This window comes from Phyllopteryx taeniolatus, chromosome 17 (genome assembly GCF_024500385.1).
Source record: "Phyllopteryx taeniolatus isolate TA_2022b chromosome 17, UOR_Ptae_1.2, whole genome shotgun sequence".
Taxonomy (NCBI): Eukaryota; Metazoa; Chordata; class Actinopteri; order Syngnathiformes; family Syngnathidae; genus Phyllopteryx; species Phyllopteryx taeniolatus.
Window position 1 is genome coordinate 5312629 of NC_084518.1, and position 21922 is coordinate 5334550.

The 21922-nt window shown below is 41.5% G+C and overlaps 1 protein-coding gene across 1 annotated transcript in view; it reads left to right on the forward strand.

The window, feature by feature from the left end:
* nrip1b (nuclear receptor interacting protein 1b) overlaps window positions 1-21187 on the forward strand; it is a 52570-nt gene extending 31383 nt beyond the window's left edge. The window contains exon 2 of the mRNA XM_061751657.1: window positions 15118-21187. Within this exon, the coding sequence (XP_061607641.1) occupies window positions 15445-19059 (3615 nt within the window). The 5' untranslated portion in view covers window positions 15118-15444 and the 3' untranslated portion in view covers window positions 19060-21187. The remainder of the gene's footprint in view (window positions 1-15117) is intronic.
* The last annotated feature ends 735 nt before the right edge of the window (window positions 21188-21922 follow it).

Consider the following 21922-nt stretch of genomic DNA (forward strand, 5'->3'; position numbering starts at 1 on the left):
GCTTTTGTATTAAGCACAGGTTCTCTATAGAAAAATATTGTTTCCCTTGATTCGCTTTCTTCGGGACATATTCCACATGTAGTACTTAAACTTCATGGGCGCCAATAACGGTGAGCACGACTGTATGCATGTTAATATGTGTGCATGGACAATTAGGGAAAATTTTGTTTGGGCGATATGGCCTTAAAATACAATCACTTAAAACCATTCTAATGGGGCACTTGGGGATGGAGAGGCATTTCTTGCCTATATTCAGCCATGGGAAGTTTGTTTGATGCTGCTGTAGTGTTTGGTGAACTCTTATTGTGAAATTGCACCAACGGAAGTAGTAGAGGAAAGAGTGCTATGGATACACTGTGACAGGACGAATATTACAAACAATACTGTATTAATAAGCATAACCCCAGGGAATTGACGTTTTGAAAAAAATCAACATCATCCAAAAAATCTTATATATCAATTAAATCGATAAATCGCCCAGCCTTAGACAAACTGAAAAAAATGTGGAATTACCTGTATGATGTTAAGCTGACTTTAATTTTTAACCCTTGTATTTACCCCTACTTTTTATTTGTATGTATTCTGTTGTATATGAAAACGTTTTTTAAAGTTGGGTGATGATTGCCTCACTGACACCCGTTTCACTTGCCACAAAAATTCCCGATTTCAATTGTCAAAGTTGGGATCTCTGTACGTATCACTCTACGTAGCAAACAGTTTTGAAAAATATATTACAAAAGCAATTAGACAATGTTCAAGTTGTAATCTTATTTTACCAGTGAGACAATTACTATGAATTCAGCCCAAACCAGTCTTAATCATTTGATTTAAGTATTTGTTTTCTCACAAAAGTTGAAGAGGACATGGAACATTATACAACCATGTCAGACAAAAACACATGTAGGCTATATATTTATAATAAGTTACAATCTGACCATGCAAAAGCAAGTTTCAAGTTTTCCTATTCCAATTTACACGTAGGTACAGTAGTTTGTAACGACGGTCCTTTACTTTAATCGTTCACTTGAATCACTTATTTTCAGCCATGTCAGGATTTACAAACCGTGTATGTATCCACACTGCTCAACTTTCTGGGCCTTTCTTGTGAACGATGTAAGCCGTTGAGCCTTGGGCTGGGTCTCCCGTCGCTCTCCAACTACTGAGCTCCACAGGTAGAAGCAGTATAAACATTAGCGCCTGTCGCGTCTCGCTCCTAATGTGGTGTGTGCACCAACTTAACTTGTCATGTTTCCATTGACGCCACATGTTTGGTTCAGTATGGAGCGCCTATGAGCATTATTATTGGCTATTTCCTTTTATATGTCAAAACATGGACGAATGTATTCTGTTAAAGTCTATTGAGCGCTTCTCATATGTTTATCAAGGAAAAGGTATTTTGACGCCACGTTTGGTTCAGTATGGAGCGCCTATGAGCATTATTATTGGCTATTTCCTTTTATATGTCAAAACATGGACGAATGTATTCTGTTAAAGTCTATTGAGCGCTTCTCATATGTTTATTAAGGAAAAGGTATTTTGAGATGTGTATCTTTTATCAGCCAGCCCTAATTAAGACATTTTGACATACCCTCATAGCTACTAAACAGCGAGGCTACTAAACAGCGAGACTGAGACACCCATGACACATGCCACCTCTTTGGTGCTCAGCCACCATAGCTTTCCACCGTGTTGCACAATCAGCGACGGGAGTTTCTCCCTTGCTTGCTGATTTTATTTTATTTTATTTTTTTTTTTAGTGAACATTTTATCAAAAGTATTTTCTATTGATATTGATCACGTGGTTGTCACGATACATATTGTTATTGATTTATTGCCCAGCCCTATTTCTTTGTAGCAATTATCAAGGGATAATATGTTGTCATCTTAATTATCAATTTCCGATAGTTTATATTCGGAAATAATCTGCAGTCTTTTTGTCCTAGCTTTTATAGTTTTGTCTATGCAGACATACTTAGTAAAAACCTTAACATTGACATGCCTGTATGATGATCCAGGATAACGTAATCCCTGTGTCAGCTGTCGCTAGATATCTCAGGAATGCCTCGATGGAATTCTTCTGTTTGGCTTGAGATAATCAAGTCATTACTTGGACTAAATGATGACTTGATTTTATTTTGGTGGTCAAAGGTCAAGGTCGCTGCACAAAAAAGAGTATGTTCAGCCATATTTGAGTATAATATTCGTATTTCCTCCAGAGAATGTATTCAAATTTGAGACCGAAGTGTGAACTGACTTTGTAGTCAAAGAGCAAGGTCACTTAGACCTCACAAGCCTATTTTGGGGAGTGATAGCTCAGAACCACCTCGAGGGAGTTCCCTTAAATTTGCCACAAATGTTTATTTTTGTGTAATATTTGATATGGTTCCACTACTTTTATTGTTAGCTAATCAATGTTCTGAATTTGACAGAATGTATGTATGTCAAGCCTTGTTTTGCCCCCCCCCCCCCCCCCCCCCCAAAGAAAAAACACCCATCAATGTAATTACATCAATATATTGTGACTCTGTAAAGCATTGATGGAAGCTGCAACTAGATAGTTTGGTGGATGCACACCCCCCACATGGCGTTAAGTCTAGTTAACAGCATTGTCATGTGTCCATTGATCAATGAGGCTTCAGCTTATGGTGCCCTTGGTGCCCTTACAGAGCTAGCCTCACGACCCTTTTGTAATACGAGAGCAAAAGGTTGTACTATAGTAACTTTGTAGTAGGTCCACAGACTACCCCGTAGCTCAAGCACTAGCTTTGTACTTCATGGAATGTTAAAGTAAACATGTTGTATCAGTCCTAAAAGTCAATCTGCCAGACCACTAAGGCTCTGTATACACCGACCGATCCGACTGATCAAGACTGGAGAGAACTATCGCAAACCAATTACAGCCTCTTCTTTCCCCTCCTGTCCCACACCTACCCATTGCTTCAACGGAAAAACTGCGACCCGTGTTCTTATTTGGAAACAGGGTTTTGAGTCTCCACATATACCAAAGGTACTCAGTATAATATTTGTGGTCCCAGTATTGTTATGGCTCTTTCCAAGATCAGACGAGGTCGAGCGTTTTCATTGTAGGCAGCCACATTTCACCTCACACTCAGTGAGCCCATTACTTGTTGTATGTGAGGATTGCATGCACGAGGTTGGCGCCTACCGCATGATATGTGTGCCCAATTGAATGTTTTTTTTTTCTTCACTAACTGTTTTGGTTGGGTCAGCACGTGTTGAACGGGACTTGTCTTCATCCCAACAATACACAGTAAGTCTGTAAAAAAAAAAAAAAAAAAAAGGCCCCCAAGTCATTCATTGTGAGGGAAAATAGGTTCATCTCTGTAATGTAGGTGTCTTAAGTATGTATTTGTTCATTCTATATTTCTTATTCAAGTGGACAAATTCACGTGGCTTGTGCATGGGCAGTTGTCGGGGTGGCTGGAAACCTCAATGCCTCAATGACAAAGTGAGTAGCGACACACAAGTGCCTTCTTAGCAGTAGCCATTATTTTTTGCAACATAATGCATTATGCCCGCGACCCTAGTGAGGAGAAGCGGCTCAGAAAATGGATGGATGGATGGATAATGCATTATTAGAGTGTTTTTGTGATGTTTATTAGCCATTATTTATGAGTTACATGTATCGATAGCTATGTAAACAATGTCCGCTACCGGAAGTGGTAAAGGTCTTTCAGAATAAGAGCAATTAAAGGAAGTGATATTTTAACGTTATAAATGTTGCTAACTTAACAATGTTCTTGATATCATTTGCAAATTTGCTCATTTGATTATTGATACTATTCATCCTGTTTGGGTTCATTTACAAATCTGTATTTAGTTATTCTAAGACTTAAAAAGTGTGAAGCCTCAATATATATTTTCAGCTTGTATTTTTGTTTTAAATGGAAATGACATTTTTTTTGAATATTGAAGTATTATCGCATGTGGCCTGACTGACCTCGATAAATTGACCTTTAACTCATTGATAATATTATTTGCTGCCTATAGGATTTGTATTTCAGTATCCCTGGCATATACAGTACTTTACTGTAGTGTGTTATTTTTTATTGAACCACAAACAACATAGGGTGATTGTCAAAGAACCGGATTGACCTGGCTGCTGTAGCTATAATATAATGATACAAAGAGACTATACGAAAGAGAAAGAAAGGAGAGAGAGTGTGTATAATTGAGAGGCTGTTGACAAAAACTAGTTGCCGACGGTCTGCCAGTCATGAAAACTAGTTGCACAACCCCCACACTCTGTGACAGAACAGTCGCGTTCGGCCCCATTGCTTGGTGTGCGGCTTCCCTAATGCTTTCGAGGTGCTCCAAGCTATGCATCAATATGACATTACAGATTACAATCTTTAGTCTTTAGGAGCATTCAATGTACTTTCAGTGTCCTGACAGAGGAGGAACTGGCTGACAAATCACTTGGTCATTATAATAATAATCACAGAGATGGGTGAAGTACTGCAGTCATGCAAACCTTTAGAAATTGAGTATTCCTTAGAAATGTGAGATGATGCCAAAGAGTTTGATGGGGAATATAACTGAGAACCTTGAAATTGACTAAAAATGTGTATATTAGTCTCCAAAGTGTTCATCAATATTAACATGTCTGATTATTCCAGAAATATGCATGTTATGGCTTTCACATTTATATGCCTATTCAAATATTATGACCATTAAATGTTGAATTCTCCTTTCCAGTTAACAGAACATTCACATCCCTATACACTGTACTCTCTACTCAGACAAGCTTTATTGGATAAGTGTCCCTCACACTTGTGATGGAATCCTTTTGACCATCAACCACTCAAAGCTGGAATTGGTGCTTCTTAACACTGATGAACTTGGGGATGTAAGGAGGAAAAGAGTCTCCTGTACCCGATGCACCCCACAGTGCCCCCCGCCCCATGGTGTTTTAATCAGAGCCCTATATCACCCAGCTGGCATTGAACCATTATAATGCTTTCCTTTGATTAGAGTAAATAAGAGCATTTGACTGAACAATCAATAAGTACAGGCCTCAGCAATGAATTTCTGTAACATAAATCTTCTTGCTGCGTCCATGCATGGAATCGTCCCGGTATCATTTTTGTTGATTAGTTTCACCATTACTCAAAACAGATGTTTACAGGTGATAGAAGATCCAATTATATTGTATTTCTCAGTCATTTGGTATCTGCTACAAAAAAAGAGTGTAAAGAATATTACTGGCTGCTCTAGTTCGGTACATGTTGACCTGGCCTTTGGGTTTGTTTTAATGGCTGACTGGAGTATAGAAAGCCTCAATGAGAGGCTCGAATCCAAGTAGCACCCAGTTGCAGGATTATCTATTGAAGCTTGTCATTACATGTAATGCTCAACACTTATTTCCTTTTGTCAAAAGTAATCTTCTTGACTTAATGTCACTGCACTATTGTTTACCCAGAATTTTCAGGCACCTTGCTGCCCTTGTTGTTGTCAGGCCTCAGAAAATAGTCATACATGTCTTAACTGTAGATGACCCCACACCTCCTTCACACTAAAACAATACACTGACACTTTGCAGCTGAAAGTGTCCCCTCATGTGGACAGTAGGTTCCTACAGCCTCCCTCCTTCACTCCCTTACTCTGTAATGTGCGTGGGTGGGTGCGTGCGTGTGTGCGTGCGTGCGTGCGTGTGTGTGTGTGTGAGACAGCTGCCTAATTGGGCATTCTCCCCTCGTCGGAGCGACTGCTCTCCTCTCTCTCCTCCTGGGCTGGGGCTGCTGACGAATGGCAGCGGATTACAGATGAGGACACTGTGACCTGCCTGACCTTGCTGCACAGCCGCGGGGGAGAAAGAGGCGGATGGGGAGGGGTGGGAGCGACAGAGCACAAGCAGTGGGGAAGACAGGGTGCGAGGACTGCAGAGGGGCGGAGCACAAGCGGGGGCGGACTCTGTGCTCACAGGTGGGAGGAGGGGTATCAGGTCAGCAGAGGACGAGGTCGCACAAAGGTGGGGGCGATATTAGGACGGGAGGGGGTCTGCCAGGTGGCTGGGCGAGGTAGGTGATCAGACAAATGACAACTGTAACATGACAGGATCTGCCCAGCCGCCTCCTTCCCTCCCTCCCTCTGCCCATGTCAGTATGTCAAGGGCATGAGCCTCCAGCAATGCAGCATCCCCCCCTTTTATTCGTAAATTTACTTGCCTCTCCCCTGATCATCTTCAAAAAACAAACCAAAAAAAATAATTTTTACGTGTCTTAAGCAGCTTCTGCACGACTTATGGCTTGCCTCTCCATACATAGACCCGACCCCCGACACACACAGACATAAGGTGATCCTTTAGTGTGGTGAATTTCAATTTCAGTGTAGATATTTCCATGCCCCCACCCCCTTTTGTGAGACTGCCAAGGTGAGGTGTCCTCTTGTTAAGAGCGATTAATGGCACTCGTTATACATCATGAAATATCCCTGCCGATAATAGGGTGCTGTTTCACTTTTTCAAACGCAACACTAGTTTACTTTAAACATGTAATTAAGTGGCTGTCAAGCCACAGAAGGTTTTATTCTTTATTCATAATTTTGACACTCGTCATACTGCACTTCACTGTGTGCCATGTCTGATAGAGATGGGTGGCTCATGCTGAGTCCCATTTTGACTGGCTGAGTAAATTTAGATTTAATCTTCCTGTGTGTGTTCTTTTACCAGAGAATGCTCACCTAATATTAGCTTCCAAAGTCGACCTTGTTGTTGTGTGTTGTCTTTTGCATGTGTGTGTTTCTGGGACTCTGCTGGCTTTCTTGTAGGTTTTTATTATGAACTCCTATGGATGTATGTGTATGTAACACCATTCACTGTCTGAGTCAAGCTGTGCAAGCTCTTTTAATCCCATGCCCCGGTGCACGTAGGCTTGATTAGTGGCAGCAGTTATCTGCGCATAAGATGGCGCGCCCTGCTTTAGCATTTGGTCAGGTCTGGGGCACGGGGTGGAATATGGGGGCAAGTCATGAGAAAGGTGAATGAGGAAGGAGAGAGGTATGGAGGGGGGCACGTCAGATGGGATAGTGAGAACAAGAGACGAGGGGAGGGCACAAGCCTGATTAGTATTCTAAAGGAGCACTTGTGCCAGTAGAGCAAATTGATTACTGCACTTTACCTGTATCACCCTCCACAGCTAAGGATGACAAGGTACAGGAGCTTGATGTGTGTCTTTGTTCACATCCCAACCACCGTAGAATAGGAATGTTAGCATCTAGCTCTGTAGGAATTCATTTTAACTGTCCTCTAAACATCTTTTACTGTGATTACCAGTGGATAGTTTTCTTTCTCCACTCAATCTCCTTCATTACAACAAAATAATAGTCTGGTTGCTGTTGGGTGCTGGCCTTGTCTGCCACACTGTATGATTTAACAGTCTATGACGGTTAATGGGGAAAACACACTCAAATCTTGGCGTTCATGTGGACATCTAGGTGATGTTGTTCATTGGAGTAAACCTGCACCGTTCCAGCTGTATTTTAGGTTTAAGAAATATACTTGTTTTTTTTTTTTTTTCTCCCTCAAAAGCCCTTACTTGTGGCTTCTGTCATTATAGTGACTGATAGTATTATAGTGACTGACAGTAGTGAAGCCAGAGATTTCCTCATAACAAATTGATAATTTGGGTTAAAAGTCTGAACTTGGATTATATTCAAACTATTCTAGGTACAACATTTTCAGGCAGCGATATTTTGCTCAAAAAGACACTGGCATCAAAACAGGAGCTTAAAACACGAGATTTTCCCATCCCATTAAGAAAGAGGGTAACAATTGATTCTTGGTTATCAGACATTTTGTCAAATGCTCAGCGTTGAACCCTCCATTCACAGACACTTTCATGTCATTGAATACTAATTAGACAGTAACTGTTGAATTATCTTTGCTGTATTAAGTCCGTGATGTATTATTTCAAATGCTTTGTCAGTTAAATAATAGTCCCTCGAAAAAGTCTTACTACTGACACCTAATTGGTTGAGTATAGATCAAATAAATCAACATATACACACACTGAAACTATGCTGTTGTTATACACTTATTGCAGGCTTCTGTATGTTAGCTTTCAGGACTACTAGTTATGAGGAGGCTTGAATGGAAGGAGGTCAAACCCTAGTGACTGGTACAAATGAAGGTCATGGCAACAATACCTCAAGAAAATGTCCAAAAAAAGGTGAATGAGTTCGCACTTTGAATCCCTGCTGTTTTGTCCTTACATACAGTTTACATTTATTTCCTTTTCATTTTTAATCAATTGTGATGTAGAAAACAACTCATTATATTATTTGTTATTACTTGATTATGTTTGGACAATTTTGTCAAAGCTCGACTGATAATGCTACTTGGTAGCAGAAGCAGAAGATGTGAATTATCATTTGGAGTAATGTTCCATTGCTATTTTTTGCTTTTTATATTGCTTATCATTTCTCCCACAACAATAACTATTGGAGCTGTGGTCGACTAACTGCTTCACTTCTTTTTCAGCACTGTCAAGTGCGAAAACCAGAGACCACTGCCTATTAACTCCTGGTGCATGATATTCTATGCCTAGGTCAAAGACACCAGAAATCCGGAAGTTTCGATCGATCCAAATTGAGCTAATAGTAGAAATACATATACAAAATATGAATTTTCATCTGCTGTCTTTTCAGTGGCTATTTTTAAGTGTGTTAGCTCAATTGGTCTTACATATACAGCACCTAAGGCTACAAAGAGGACATCCTGTATTTGACTTCTTAGCATATTGTAGCCAAACCTGCTATGTCTCCTTGCTACCATCTCCTTGCGGCCTATTACCTTGATGCGAATTCTACTGCATCCTAAGCTATATAAACCACTCTCCAGCCTGTAATGTAAATCAATGTTGTCCATAATTTAAATGTATATGTTGGACTAAAGTTTGTCATAATTTATTTTGTCTAAGATTATATTTATGGCTGGCAGGTGCATAGACTATCAAGACTCCCTTTGTTGATGTGGTATTGTACAGGGCTAACGATGTTTTTGCGAAGACAATGACGGATGATAAATCCACTTATTTTGCCACCATTTCAATTTTAAACTGCCCAAAAAACAACACATGCATTGGGCCCTAAAGAAACATGATTTGCTTTACTCACTTAAATGACTTCATGAAGAAGCTGACCAGACTGAGTGGTTGTGTGTGCGTGTGCGACACCATATGATAGGGCTAATTTTGCCATATCACTGCCAAAACAACACTAGATACATCTGCAACTTACCCCAAGGTGTTTTCTCAAGTTAGAAGTGGGCTGAAATAGTTTGGGCAGTCACAATCTAAGAGCTGCATGACAAAGCTGTTGTTTTTCAGAGTCTGGAAAGTAAACACACTTGCGCAGCTGTTTTTTTTTTTTTGAAAATGAGCCCTTTTGATTGGCTCGCGAAGGCTATGTGCGTGGTCATGTGACTGCCTTGTGTCGCCTGATTGGCGCAACGGGCACCCTATGCGGAAGTCGAAGATGGAGTCTAAAAATAGACCTGCACACGCAGGAATGGATAAATAAAAGTAGCGAACGGATTTCAATTATTGTAACGGAGTAAAAGTATCGATCCTTCTTCATATAAATACTCAAGTAAAAGTAAAAAGTACAGTGCATTTGAAGTACTCTGACAAGTACAGTTTATGGAAAATGTTACTTGAATAAATGTAACAGAGTAAATGTAGCGCGTTACTACCCACCTCTACTCCAAACTGGCCTTTTACTACTAACGTAAAACATCTCTCTCTAAAATATTTGGTTCACTCCAAGTTGTGCATCAGCTGGCCCTTTAACGTAGCAAATTAAGCCCAGACGCTGACAGATGTATGTCACACTCACTTTGTTTCCAAGCTGCAAACTTGCATTTAAACATTAGTTATCCTCCTGGTTAATAATTTAGCTTCTGTTCCAGTGTCAGAAATATAGGGCATTATTTCCTTGGTTTCAAAAGCTCCTGGTGTGTGAGTACTGGGTCAGGCATCAGGATCAGAGACACAGCACTAATCTAATTGAAGTCTCCTGTTCATTGGCATGGGTTCAGATCTTCCTTGCCAGCTGGACTGGTGCTGCTTGAGACTTTATTGTTAAAGGTTACCCGTAATTGTTACATACTTGATTGGGTTAAATGTATCCAATTGAATGAATTAACATGATTTTAATAGTGTCGTTAACTCAGACTGTACTTTTGAAAGTTGAACACATTTTCTTGTGAATTATCAAATCTTTGTAAGCAACATGGGCATTCGCTATCCTTACACAGAGCAAGGTCAATAGGAGCTTTCCAGGAGGCAAACTGATTGTAGAAGTATGTCCTTTATCTTTTTCTGTCTTTCAGACCTCTGTCGCATAGCATACTCCTTCAGCACATCCCAAATTACTCACAGCAAAAGGGGGAGGAAAAAGCAATACTCATAAAGAAGGACATCTTGCTGACTCATGGCAGAAGGCCACTTAAGGGCTGATGCCAAGGATATTATGAAAATGATTCATTAAAGGCCAAGGATTTTAGCTGGTTTTACCTCGCTTTCAGGGCAGCCTGGCAGTGGGACATTTGATCTCAATTGCAAAGTGGCCCATTTCCCTCAGACATCACTGCTGCAGTCTATATCAAAATGCCTAGCTCTGCCATTTGGCGTGCTCGCTTTGGGGCAAGCGGCTGTTCTTAGTTTTAGCTCTCGTGTTTACAAATGGAAAATGTGTGTTGGATCAGAAGGGAAATGAGCACTATTTTGGAAAGACGATATAAGCGAAAGATAACCTCAGAGCCCGATAGGAATAAATCGGGTAGAGATTGATAGCAGCCACGCCTCATTAAGAAGGAATGTATGTGTGTTTAATTGATGCACTAATTTGCGGCCACTCAGGAAATGGCCCTTGGGTGGGTCGTCCAAATGGCACACAAATATTTACTATAGATACAAATATTTTTGTAAGCATATTGTTGTAAACCGGTCAAGGTAGGAAAAGAGTGGAAAGAGCATTATGGGTTTGTGATATCACCACTGGCTGGGTCCCATTGCGATGACTAATCTTCAGGCATCAATTGCCAAATGTTTACCCTAGACCTTGGTACTTTTCATACTGAGGGGTTCAGATGAAGTTAAAATAAAATGACCCTACAGATTTGTACTTCAATTCCATTTTGGTAAAGTCTGAAATGTTAGCATTGGATACTGTATATACACTCAAGCACTGACCGTTTTTTGTGGTTTGTTTTGCTATTGAACTGCATGTGGTATGTTTCATCAGAAGATTAGTTTGTTGTATTCATTTATGTGGGGTGCAACCATGGGTTTCAGTGTCCACAAACTGCATACACGTTTGGTCGTTACATCCCAAGAAGTGGACCAGAGTGCTCTAGTTTCATTGTGTGGGAATGCATTTGCCTGCTAAATGCATTTATGTGTTGTTTTTTCCTAATTGACTTTATGCAAAAACATTTACTTCTCCGAGCTCTCCTGCTGTTTGCTAGCCTGGTATTCTCTGGTTTTACCCTCATGGTGAACAAGAGCTTTTAATTCAACTTCCCTCCGGTGTACTCACTCTTAGAAGAACTGCATTTGGTCAAGCAGCTTATGTTTTGCCTTATTTAATCATGCCACGCCATATTGAATTTGCGAACAGCGGTCACACTGCATATGTAAGCGGGCTACTGTGTTGTGTATGTGCAGCAGGGATGGGCTGCAGATTACATGATATAATGGTGTTCAGGCATCGCTTCTCCTTTTGAAATTCCTTTAACCTTGACTCCCCTAAACAACAGGGAGAACACATCTGCCAGGCTGGTGTCAGACATTAGTACACACTGCTCGGGCAGCATTGTCACTTTTTATTAACGCCGAGAGCTTTTCTATGGACACCAGCTGTTGTATCAAGTGCAAAAGCCTTAGTTACATAAATGACCTTGACTTTAAAAGAATTTGTTTCAGCTCCCCTCACAATTCTTTTGTTTAGTCTCATACATTTTAAATTCATTACTGTTCATAACAATGAAGGTCATTTTGGAACTTTTTTTTTTATTTGGAGATAAGAGACTGGATAGGCAAGTATGTTCATGTGGAGGTCATGTGGAACAGAGTGAAGGTCACATTCTTAGATCTGTAATCCGTGCCATCTGTGTCATATTTTCATGTTTGCCTGCTGATATTCCAAATGTTTGGAAGCAACTAAGGGTTCTCTGACATTTACTGCTCAGTTACTTTTACATATGAGAGAAGATTGAAAGAAAAATAGACAAAGAGAGGCATCCAGTCATGGATCATAAAGCTTTTAGCCCTCCCCTTCATGCTTGTTCTATCGCATGTGCGTAAGCGGCAGACAGTAGGGGTAAAAATCACTTTTGAATCGTGCCTTCTCTGTCATTGGCTGACATTGTCAAGGATAATGGATAATCACCCCTGAAACTGTAGAGCAGTTTGTTGGTGCTATAGGTGTCCTGTGGTGGAGGAGAAGATGGAGGTCAGGCTTGTTGGGTGCCACTACCAAAGAGATGATATGTTAACAAATGTGGAAGGTCATTTTCAATGTATACACCAGGGGAGATAATGTAATACTAATAAACACATCACACGGTATAAGAGAGGAAACTAGGAGTTAGTATGCTTCTGGCGCTCAGTATAGACTATAGAGGACAGCTTTCCCTATATAATGGTAATGTATTAGTTAACTGACTGTTGTCACTGAAGAACATCTTTTTTTATGCCCTAGCTTAATTAGGGCTCTCTGACGCCGACTCTTTCATTACATGTCTGTCAAGAGCCCAAGTGTTCCTACTTTTGTTTAAAGTTATTGATACATTATAAACAACACTGGATGCTGAAACTAGTTTAGTGTCCCTAATGCTCCCTTATGTTCTTGCTTAAAGTTTCTCAGGGCAACTCTAGAAAAAGTCAACTGTAATTAGCAAGTTTAGCATTACTTCCGCCAGTTGAGACAAGACAATGAATCATGGCATTAAAACTTGTACAGGTTTACTGAAAAGGATCGAATGGTGGTTGCGCAGGCATTCTATTAAAATTGTGTTAAACTCACTGGCGGGAAAATAGCCCTAATCCTTAGTATCTAAGCAGTATGGTGGCAGACATCAGATGGCCCAGTATGACCAGGTTGGGTTTTGTTGTCATCAGATTTAGGTCAACAGCTTAAAGATGGCCTTTATCAGTAATTGATGCCAGTGGCCCAGTCTTAGTTATGTTATTTATACAATTACACATTGTGCTTAAACCAATTAATTGACGATGTACCTTTATTTAGAAGAGGTACCAAAAATGGCTAACTGGATTGTTATCTTAGTGCTACTCAGACTTAATTGCCCCTGATCAATTTAAATCCAAGATCTAATCCCAGCTCATTTTCAAGGTGGAATTAAAAAGACAACCTTGTTAACCTTTACTGTCATGACAATTTGTATCTGTGGGGGCAGATTTCAACCTAGTTTAAAGTTGCTAGCATTTCCTGTTAGGTATTTAGACTGGCTGGGATTGGCTGGCACCCAGTTTAGGGTGTACCCCGCCTCCTGCCCGAAGATAGCTGGGATAGGCTCCAGCACTCCCGTGACCCGTGTGAGGATAAGCAGCTCAGAAAATGGATGGATGGATATTTAGACTGGCAACTGAATGGGGTTACCATGACCTTTGGTCATGATCAAGGACTGTTGTCTGGTCGTGTGACCAACTATGTTGGTCCACTCAGCGGACACCAAAGGTGAAGACAGCTGAAGCGAGGTGGAAATTCAGTATTAATTAACCTTTATGAATTAACCTTTTTGGGAGGTGGCCATGACTGTTGAAGGTGTTCAGTATCCATGGAAACCAAGCTGACAAGGTTCATTGTGGAGGTCTCCCAGGGCTGCGCCACTGTCACAATAACTGGCACATTGAACATCCAGTGTCAGTGGTGTGGTGTGATGGACACCTCTGATCCACCATCAACCTTCAATACACATGCCAGATAATTTGCCTACACACACACACACACACTCACACACGCACATACTTGGTCAGCAAGTAATCTCACTCAGTTTGTTTCTGTGCCTTCAAAAAAAATTTTGTTTGTTTGTTTCGTTATTGTTTGCTGATATAAACACATGACAGATAACGTGAAGGTTTCATTCCTCTCCATGCATCATTACAGATAAAGATGTGGCCTGGCCTGTTGTGAGAAGTATCAACTGTATTTGTATTTGTCCTTATAGTGTTGTTAAAAGTAGCAGTTGGTTGAAGGTTTATAAGTATCGTAACATTCATGCTAATTTCCGTTAGCCAGTCTGTTTCATTAGGTTGCTTTAATATATTGTACAGTGTTTAATTCTCTTTGTTTTAGGTGTTAGATTCATACAGTTAATCTCAACTGGGAGTTTGAACGTGTTGTGGATTAGACCACGCTTGCTGTAATGTTCTCGTTAGGTCCCGATGGGAAACTGGATAAAGTACATTACAGTCTACTGCAACATGTTTGTCCTTTTCACATACATATACTGTACACATTTTACAGGAGTGACTAATAAACAGATTGAAGCCAGCACACTTAGCCTATTTTTTGCCAAACTGCGCAGAAGTACCGGTACTAAAAATGTGATTTGTTTTAATTTTTCACGCCGCATTATTGTAGTACTTTTCTAGTACCTCGATACCGTGAAACCCTAGTCTTATACACATTTATGCATACTGTATGTCTAAGCATAATTATAGTGGGTGAGTGGGGGGGATGGTTCCTGCTTTATTTATTTGTATCGTGTGAGATGCTGCTCATGTACATAAGGAGCAGGAGGTGGTGATGGGGGGATAATCCAGTGAAATGACAAGATGCATAAGAAATTATTCACAACACTCTTAAAGCCCTTTTTCTGAGGGGATTTTGTTTCAAGACTTGTTTTCAGGGTAGTTGGCTTGAATTTTCAATTTGAATCCAGTCAGAGCTAATCTACATCTGTCATCTGTTTGGTAATTCTGGGGTGGTGGGGTGTTGCTGGGGCAGTCAATTTGAAATGTTGTTCAGTAACAACGGTGACAGACTAGGTGGTGAAATGAATGTGATGTAGTGGTTTGCCAATCCTTGCTTTTAACAGTCCTCATTTTCTTTGTCTCTCCCCATGTCCAACAGGTCCCCCATGTGAGATGTGCAGAGTTGCCACTGACACCCAGGAGCCATGGAATGTGTAAACATCTTTCCAGCAATATTCCTCTGACTCCTTATGTTCCCCATACAAACATAGAGGGAGATATTCTGACAGTCTACGGGATACAGTATTGCCTGGATTATCTGTAACCATGGCTGTTTTTTCACCACAGTGCTGACTGTGTCCACCAGAGAGACTGGTCACATTTTTGGGTACTTGGGAAGTGCATGGCACTGTCAACCAAATGATTTAGTTGACATTTGTTTCCCTGTACCGCTGCTGAACCATACAAGGGGATCCTAGTATTGAACATGACTCATGGGGAGGAGCCTGGCCCTGAGACACACAAAGATTCAGCTGTTTTAACTTATCTGGAAGGTTTACTGATGCATCCAGTGGTGGCCGGGCCTGGGGCCACAGCAAGCAGGAGGTCTGAGGCTGCCCACAGCAACCAAGATCAGGGAGACAAAGTGGGTGGTCCATTTCAACTACCTACTCATGGACCCACAGCTCCAAAGGCTGGAACCAATGGACCGACCCTAGGTGCTTCACAGCACTTGAAGAAGGCCCGTCTCTTGCGCTCTGGAGCTTGGAATGATCCAGGCAACCACTGTTTGAGTTCACCACCATTGGAGCTTAATGGCCAAGCAGGAGAGCTGAAGAATGGGTCACAGGAGGATTCCCCTCATGGTGGTGAGAGTACTCTTTTGGCTTCCTTGCTTCAGTCATTCAGTTCACGACTTCAGAATGTGGCAATGTCTCAGCACTCAAACAACCCACCAAGTGAGTGTTCCACTCCGTCCACTGCGCCACCTGCAGATAAGGAGCCACTCCCTGTGTATGGGACCGCCTCAAGCCGCTTGAAGGGCTTAATGAGAAAGAGCAAACTTCAAAATCACAGCAACACCCCTTACAGCCGCCGGGGACACAGTCATGACAGACCACCAGAGTCACCCCGAGCAGCACACAGCGCCACACCCCCTTCTGCAACTACAGCTTCTGAATCAGTATCCTGTGCAGACCGTTTGAAGGCTGTCGCCAACATGGTTAAAATACGTTCCAGTCCAGCCCCTTCACCCAAGCCTAGTGTTGCCTGCAGCCAGCTCGCCCTACTGTTGTCCAGTGAAGCTCATCTTCAGCAATATTCCAGAGAGCATGCGCTCAAAGCCCAGCTCTCAGGAAGATCTGCTAGTGAAAGACTCGCTGCCATGGCAAACCAGCAACATGGCCTTGACAAAAGGCCTCCAAGTGTGGGCAGAACTTTGCCAGGGAGTCCAGAGACACTAAGCTCTTTAACAACCCAAAATGGACTGACAACGACAAACACACTAACAACAACACTCCCTCGAATGGCCTTGTCCAGTCCACAGAGCCCCCCTTTGTTGTGTGGGCACTCCCAAAGCTCCTCACCAACTCCCCCACATGCTCTGAGCCACTTTCACAGCCAACCCCTGAAGCGAGGCTTTGACTCACGACCAACTCGCCCCCCCCAAACATGCAGCAGTTTGCTGTTGTTGCTACTCAACAACCACAACAACCAGAAGCAACTGACAAAAAATGGACACCTGGAGGTTAGCTGTAGTGTTCTACCACCAAGCGGCTCTTCGTCAGTTACATCTGATAGTGAATGTTCCATCCACGAGAAAAGCCTGACCAAGGACAGCAGTGATGCAGAGACTTCCTACTCAAGATGTTCTCCCATGGACCTCTCTATGCGAAACAGGACCAAAAAACTAGATACAGGGCCAAAACCTTACACCCCTTGTACCTCTTCTGCCACATTTTCCATCCTTCCAACCTGTGTATCCACTTCTGCCACTGTTGTTTCCTCCAATGCAACAACATTCTCTTGTCATTTATCTGTTCCACCAACTAATGCAGTCTTTTCACCGCCGCCCACTGTTGTCTCTTCTCCCTCCAAAGCTATTTCTTCATATTCCTCTTCATCTATTTCTACCTCCTCCTTGGATAAACTCACAGAATCTTTACTAAAAAAGTGGAAGCCTGAGCCATCAGGAACAAACATGGTGAAGAACAAAGAGCATGAAATTAACCCAGACATAAAATCCCAATCTAAGGTAACACTAATGCAGCTTCTGCTTGAGCGCAGAAATAGTGATCTAGTAAATAAGAACACAGATGAGGATTTGCCACTTGATATAACTATGGCCACCATGTCTCGAAGTCAACCTAACCTTGTGTCCTGGGAGGAATCCAGGACAAAAAGCCCAATAGATAAGCCTGTAGCTCCACCTCAGCCTACTTGCTCCCTTAGTCGGGACCCAGGTGGTACATTGTCTCCCCACCCTCCCTCTCCCCAGGTCCAGTCAAGTCCATTGGATTTGTGCAAGTCGAAAGCATTCCCTGTTGATAAGGGTTCAGAGCCCGCCTTCAGTGCCAGTAAACTGTTACAAAATTTGGCTCAATCTGGAATTACTTCATCCTCCCCGCCAATCCCATCCAGCAGTGTGTTGGGTCAGGAGCTTGATACCAGCAGGCCCTTATCCCTATTGGAAAGACTCAATGCTCCAACCAACCGGAGTACCACCGCCACCCCAATCTCTGACATACCTGCAAGAAGTGGCACTCCTTTAAATAGGAAGGAAACGTTTCCTCCTCCTTCACAGATAGAGAACCTTTTGGAGAGGCGCACTGTGTTGCAGCTGCTTCTAGGGGCAGGCTCAACTACTGCTTCAGTCAGCCGCAAAGACAGGCCTGAAAGGAGTGGCAGAAGGAGTGTGGAGTTGGAACGGGGGAGTTATGACAGAAGCCCCAGTGTCTCAAACATCTATGATAGCGCTGACGTGTCTGCTGTTGATGTAAGGGTCAAAACAGAGGAAGGGGTGGGGCCATCGTCAGCCATGTCTGAGGACTTAATCAACAGAAATAGACAGAGCAGCGTTGAAAAACGTAGCTCCCTGTCAGATGCTGATTTAAGAGCAGAACATGGACCAGCTGAGGTTATTGCAAAATATGGTCTACTTAGCCAGTTGCTTAAACATCAGACAGCTTCGTACTATACCAGTTCTGTTGTGCAGACTGAGTCACAACCCAAACAGGTAAAAGAGGAAAAGAGAGAGTACCCCAGCCCCAGTCCTAAGAAGAGACGCTTATGTTCCAATCAGACTGACAGTTTGGACAATACCAACTCTCCAAGAGCATTTCAAAGGGGTGACACAAACATTTTTACCCCTCCTGCTCAGGTAGAACATGACAAGCAGAGGCTTCCAAAAGTAGAGGAGTTTCCAACCAGGAGCCCACCAAGAGAAACTTTTACCAGAGAGAGTCGGGGATTCAATGTGCTCAAACAGCTGCTGCTCTCTGACAACTGCCTGAAAGAGTTGTCTCAGCAGCACCGTGGGGGACCCAGCCCTTCCATCCAGCAGGCCAATGGTAAGGCTAATGGCAACATCCTCTCTCAGCCTGCCCATAACCACAGCTTCCTCCACCTGCCCAGCTGGCAGCCTCACGGTTCGCTCAACTCAGGGCTTTCGAGTAACGTCAGAACACTGCCCACCCCTCCTGCAAGTGACAGCCTTATTCGCAGCCCCCGGGGTCATCACCAAGCACCATGGCAAGGCACACACAAAAGAGACCCACCGACTCTTGTCAAACAGGAGCCAGAGAGTCACGTTCAATGGAATAGTCAGGAGAACGATGAGAGCTGTGACTCAAACCCGGACTCTCCTCGGCTATCACGTTCCAACCCTATCCTGTATTACATGTTGCAAAAGGGCAGTGTTCAGCTAAGGAAGGAGCTAATGAATCAGGCTGAAGGAACTCAGTCTGTCGTGAAAATTAAAGAAGAGCCCATCAGTGACATGCATGCCTTTGAACAAAGTCTGAGCTCAACCCCACAATCACCAACCAACCGCCATGAAAAGCACAGCCAGGACAACCAGAGCCTGAGTCAGTCATCTGAATAGAAGTTGTATTATCCAATATGACACGAATAATTATTGAGTCTTTTTGTTTATTTTTTCAACTGCTTGCCATGTTTATTATTTTCAACTGCTTGCCAAATTGGTTGATAGCGAGAGAGAGAGAGAGACAAATGACAAAGAAGGAAAAAATTAACAATGCTAGTTAAAATTGCACACTTAAGTCATTCAGTACTGCAAAGAAGGTATATATTTGGATAAGTGTACTGCTGAAAACAAACAAAATTCACAAAATAACTCATCAGTAATGCTCAGGCCTTGTATACTTTTATTGTATTTTTTCCATGCCCTGTCATTCGCGACAATTGTTCAATTTTGCTTATAATTTGTTTGTGAAAATGATTGGATGTATTTGATTCTTTAATATAACACATCACTTTGAAATGTCCCCATTGCTATGTTCCCTACCATAAAAAAAAAATATTGATGGCTCCAAAAAAAGGTAGCACTCGCTTCAGTTTTATTTTCTGCATCACAAGTTTTATTTAAACAGGATAGTCCCAATGCTCTATTACAACAGCATACATGATTGATTCAACAGAGGATCTTGAAAACAATGGTCACTCTGTAGTTGATACAGTAGCCTGGTTAAATTTTGACTTAAGGCTCTAAGTGTATTGTAATATAATGATGGAGTACAGTTTATCAACATATATCAAATTTATTTTTAACAATTTTTCAAATTTTTTTTAATCCATCCATCCATCCATTGTCTGAGCCGCTTCTCCTCACTAGGGTCGCGGGCGTACTGGAGCCAATCCCAGCTACCATCGGGCAGGAGGCGGGGTACACCCTGAACTGGTTGCCAGCCAATAACATTTTTTTCATTTCTTTATTTTATTTTTGCTTTTATTTGCTTTTATTTCCACTTTCGACAGTGCAAATTCAGGGAAGTATGTTAGTGGATTGTGTACTTTTTTAGTAAATTGGTACCACGGCGCATGAGTGGTTTTCTGCAAAATCTGAAAAACTAAGCTTACCACCCCAGTTGAACACGCATTATTTATATTTGTGCACAAAGTTTGAATATGAAGCACATTGGCTTTTACTCTTTAATTTCTTCTAAAGGAGCACCCAGAGTTTGCACTATTGAAGCCAAAATCCTTGTCATTTACAGAAGAATAAAATGGCATGTGATAAAAATGTCAGTGTTGTTATCTGTTAAGAAATTGACAGTGATTTCCACCCCGCCCCTCATTTCTTAACTGTTGTGGTTTCTAGACGTTTCTGTGGCCGTCTCTTGAATTCTTTTTAAAAATGTAAAAAAATTGCATGATGATACTGAAGAGAAGACCACAGGTTGTTTTCAAATCGTTGACTATGCTGTATTCTTTTAATTTTCATTTGACATGCCGCTTTCTCCACTTAATATTGTGATCTTTTTAAATACACATACATATGTCTCTTCAGTTATTGATACACTTTCACAATGGTTAAATGTATTTGTGTAAATAGTACTTTCAGTATGAAAGATGACTATTTTGTAATGTTTAAGCAAAGATATTACCCTAATTTTTATTGGCGCTGATATGTAAATACAAATTATATGCGTAAAGGTGTATATACAAACAAAGAGGAGGTTATGCCCATTTTTTTGGTTGGATGGTTTGTTCTTTGCATGTGTCTGTGGTAAAAATCTATTCTGCGCTGTGTTGTGTAATGTCAGACTCTCCTCACTGCTGCCTGTTGCATGCAGACGCATGGGAACTACCTGTGTATCCCCATTGGTGATGGGGGGAAAAATGTTAAGTCTTAAAAATAGGTCTTTTTTTTTTAATCACACAAAAGTTTCTTTGAGAAGATGCGGTCTTTAAATAACCACAGACTGTTTAACAAGTTGATGAACAATATGTGAATATAATCGTGCATTGAATATTTTTGTGATTATATTTTTTTGAGTTACTGGTCAACAAAGCTCTGTGGAAGGGCTTTAGTGAAGAATTGACGTACAATCATAGATTTGCATTGTGCATCTAAGAATTTGTAGCTGCAAATACAAAAAAAGGGTGTTTCTTTTTATTCATGTGAAGACCTGAAACAATTCATTTTTTATGTTTTCCTTTTTTTGGTGTTCATTTGCACTGATATCTCTGAAATAAAGTTCTAAAATGCATGACCTAGTTTAATGTTTTTCCACTTTTTCTACTTGGCCTTTTAGAATTTGGTTTGTCAGATCTCACTGGACTGGAGACTAGTTGGTGACCTGATGGCGACTCAAATCTCCACTGGTTGCAGAGACGTCTCCTGTAGACTAACCGGGTTGCCAGGGAGTCATGGTGAAATCGAACGTTACCAACGGAAAAACAAGATTTCATTGGAGACCTTTTGGCGACGACTAATATGCTCACTATGGAGAAAAACCTTAATGTAGCTTAACGTGACAAAACTGTAATCACTCGTCACCAAAATGTATGTGGACATCTATACTTAAAGCCACTTCAACATCTGAAAATATTGAACCACACCAATATTTGGGATTTTTTGTACGTTAAAGCGTTTTCCTCAAATAGATGGCCGTGTGCATGTCTATGCGCCTCGTACTTTTGAAATGTGGGTGCTAGCAGACTTTAAGTTTTCTGACGCCAAGCTAAAAAATATTTGAGCGGCATAATTGGAATTAGTTTCAAAGCCTAAACCCACGGCGACGATGTGAGAACATTGGATTCAAGCCAGATTAACGCGGCCATCCCGCTAACACCAACGAGCTGGTATGTTGAATTTGTACGAAGTCGCAAAAGTGACGAAAGTGACAAAATCCATTTTAAACAACCATCCCACCCAATTTCTTCAGTGAGGAAAAAAAAAAACTGGGGCATTTCCCATTTCCTGTCAGCTTCCAAGTCATGGA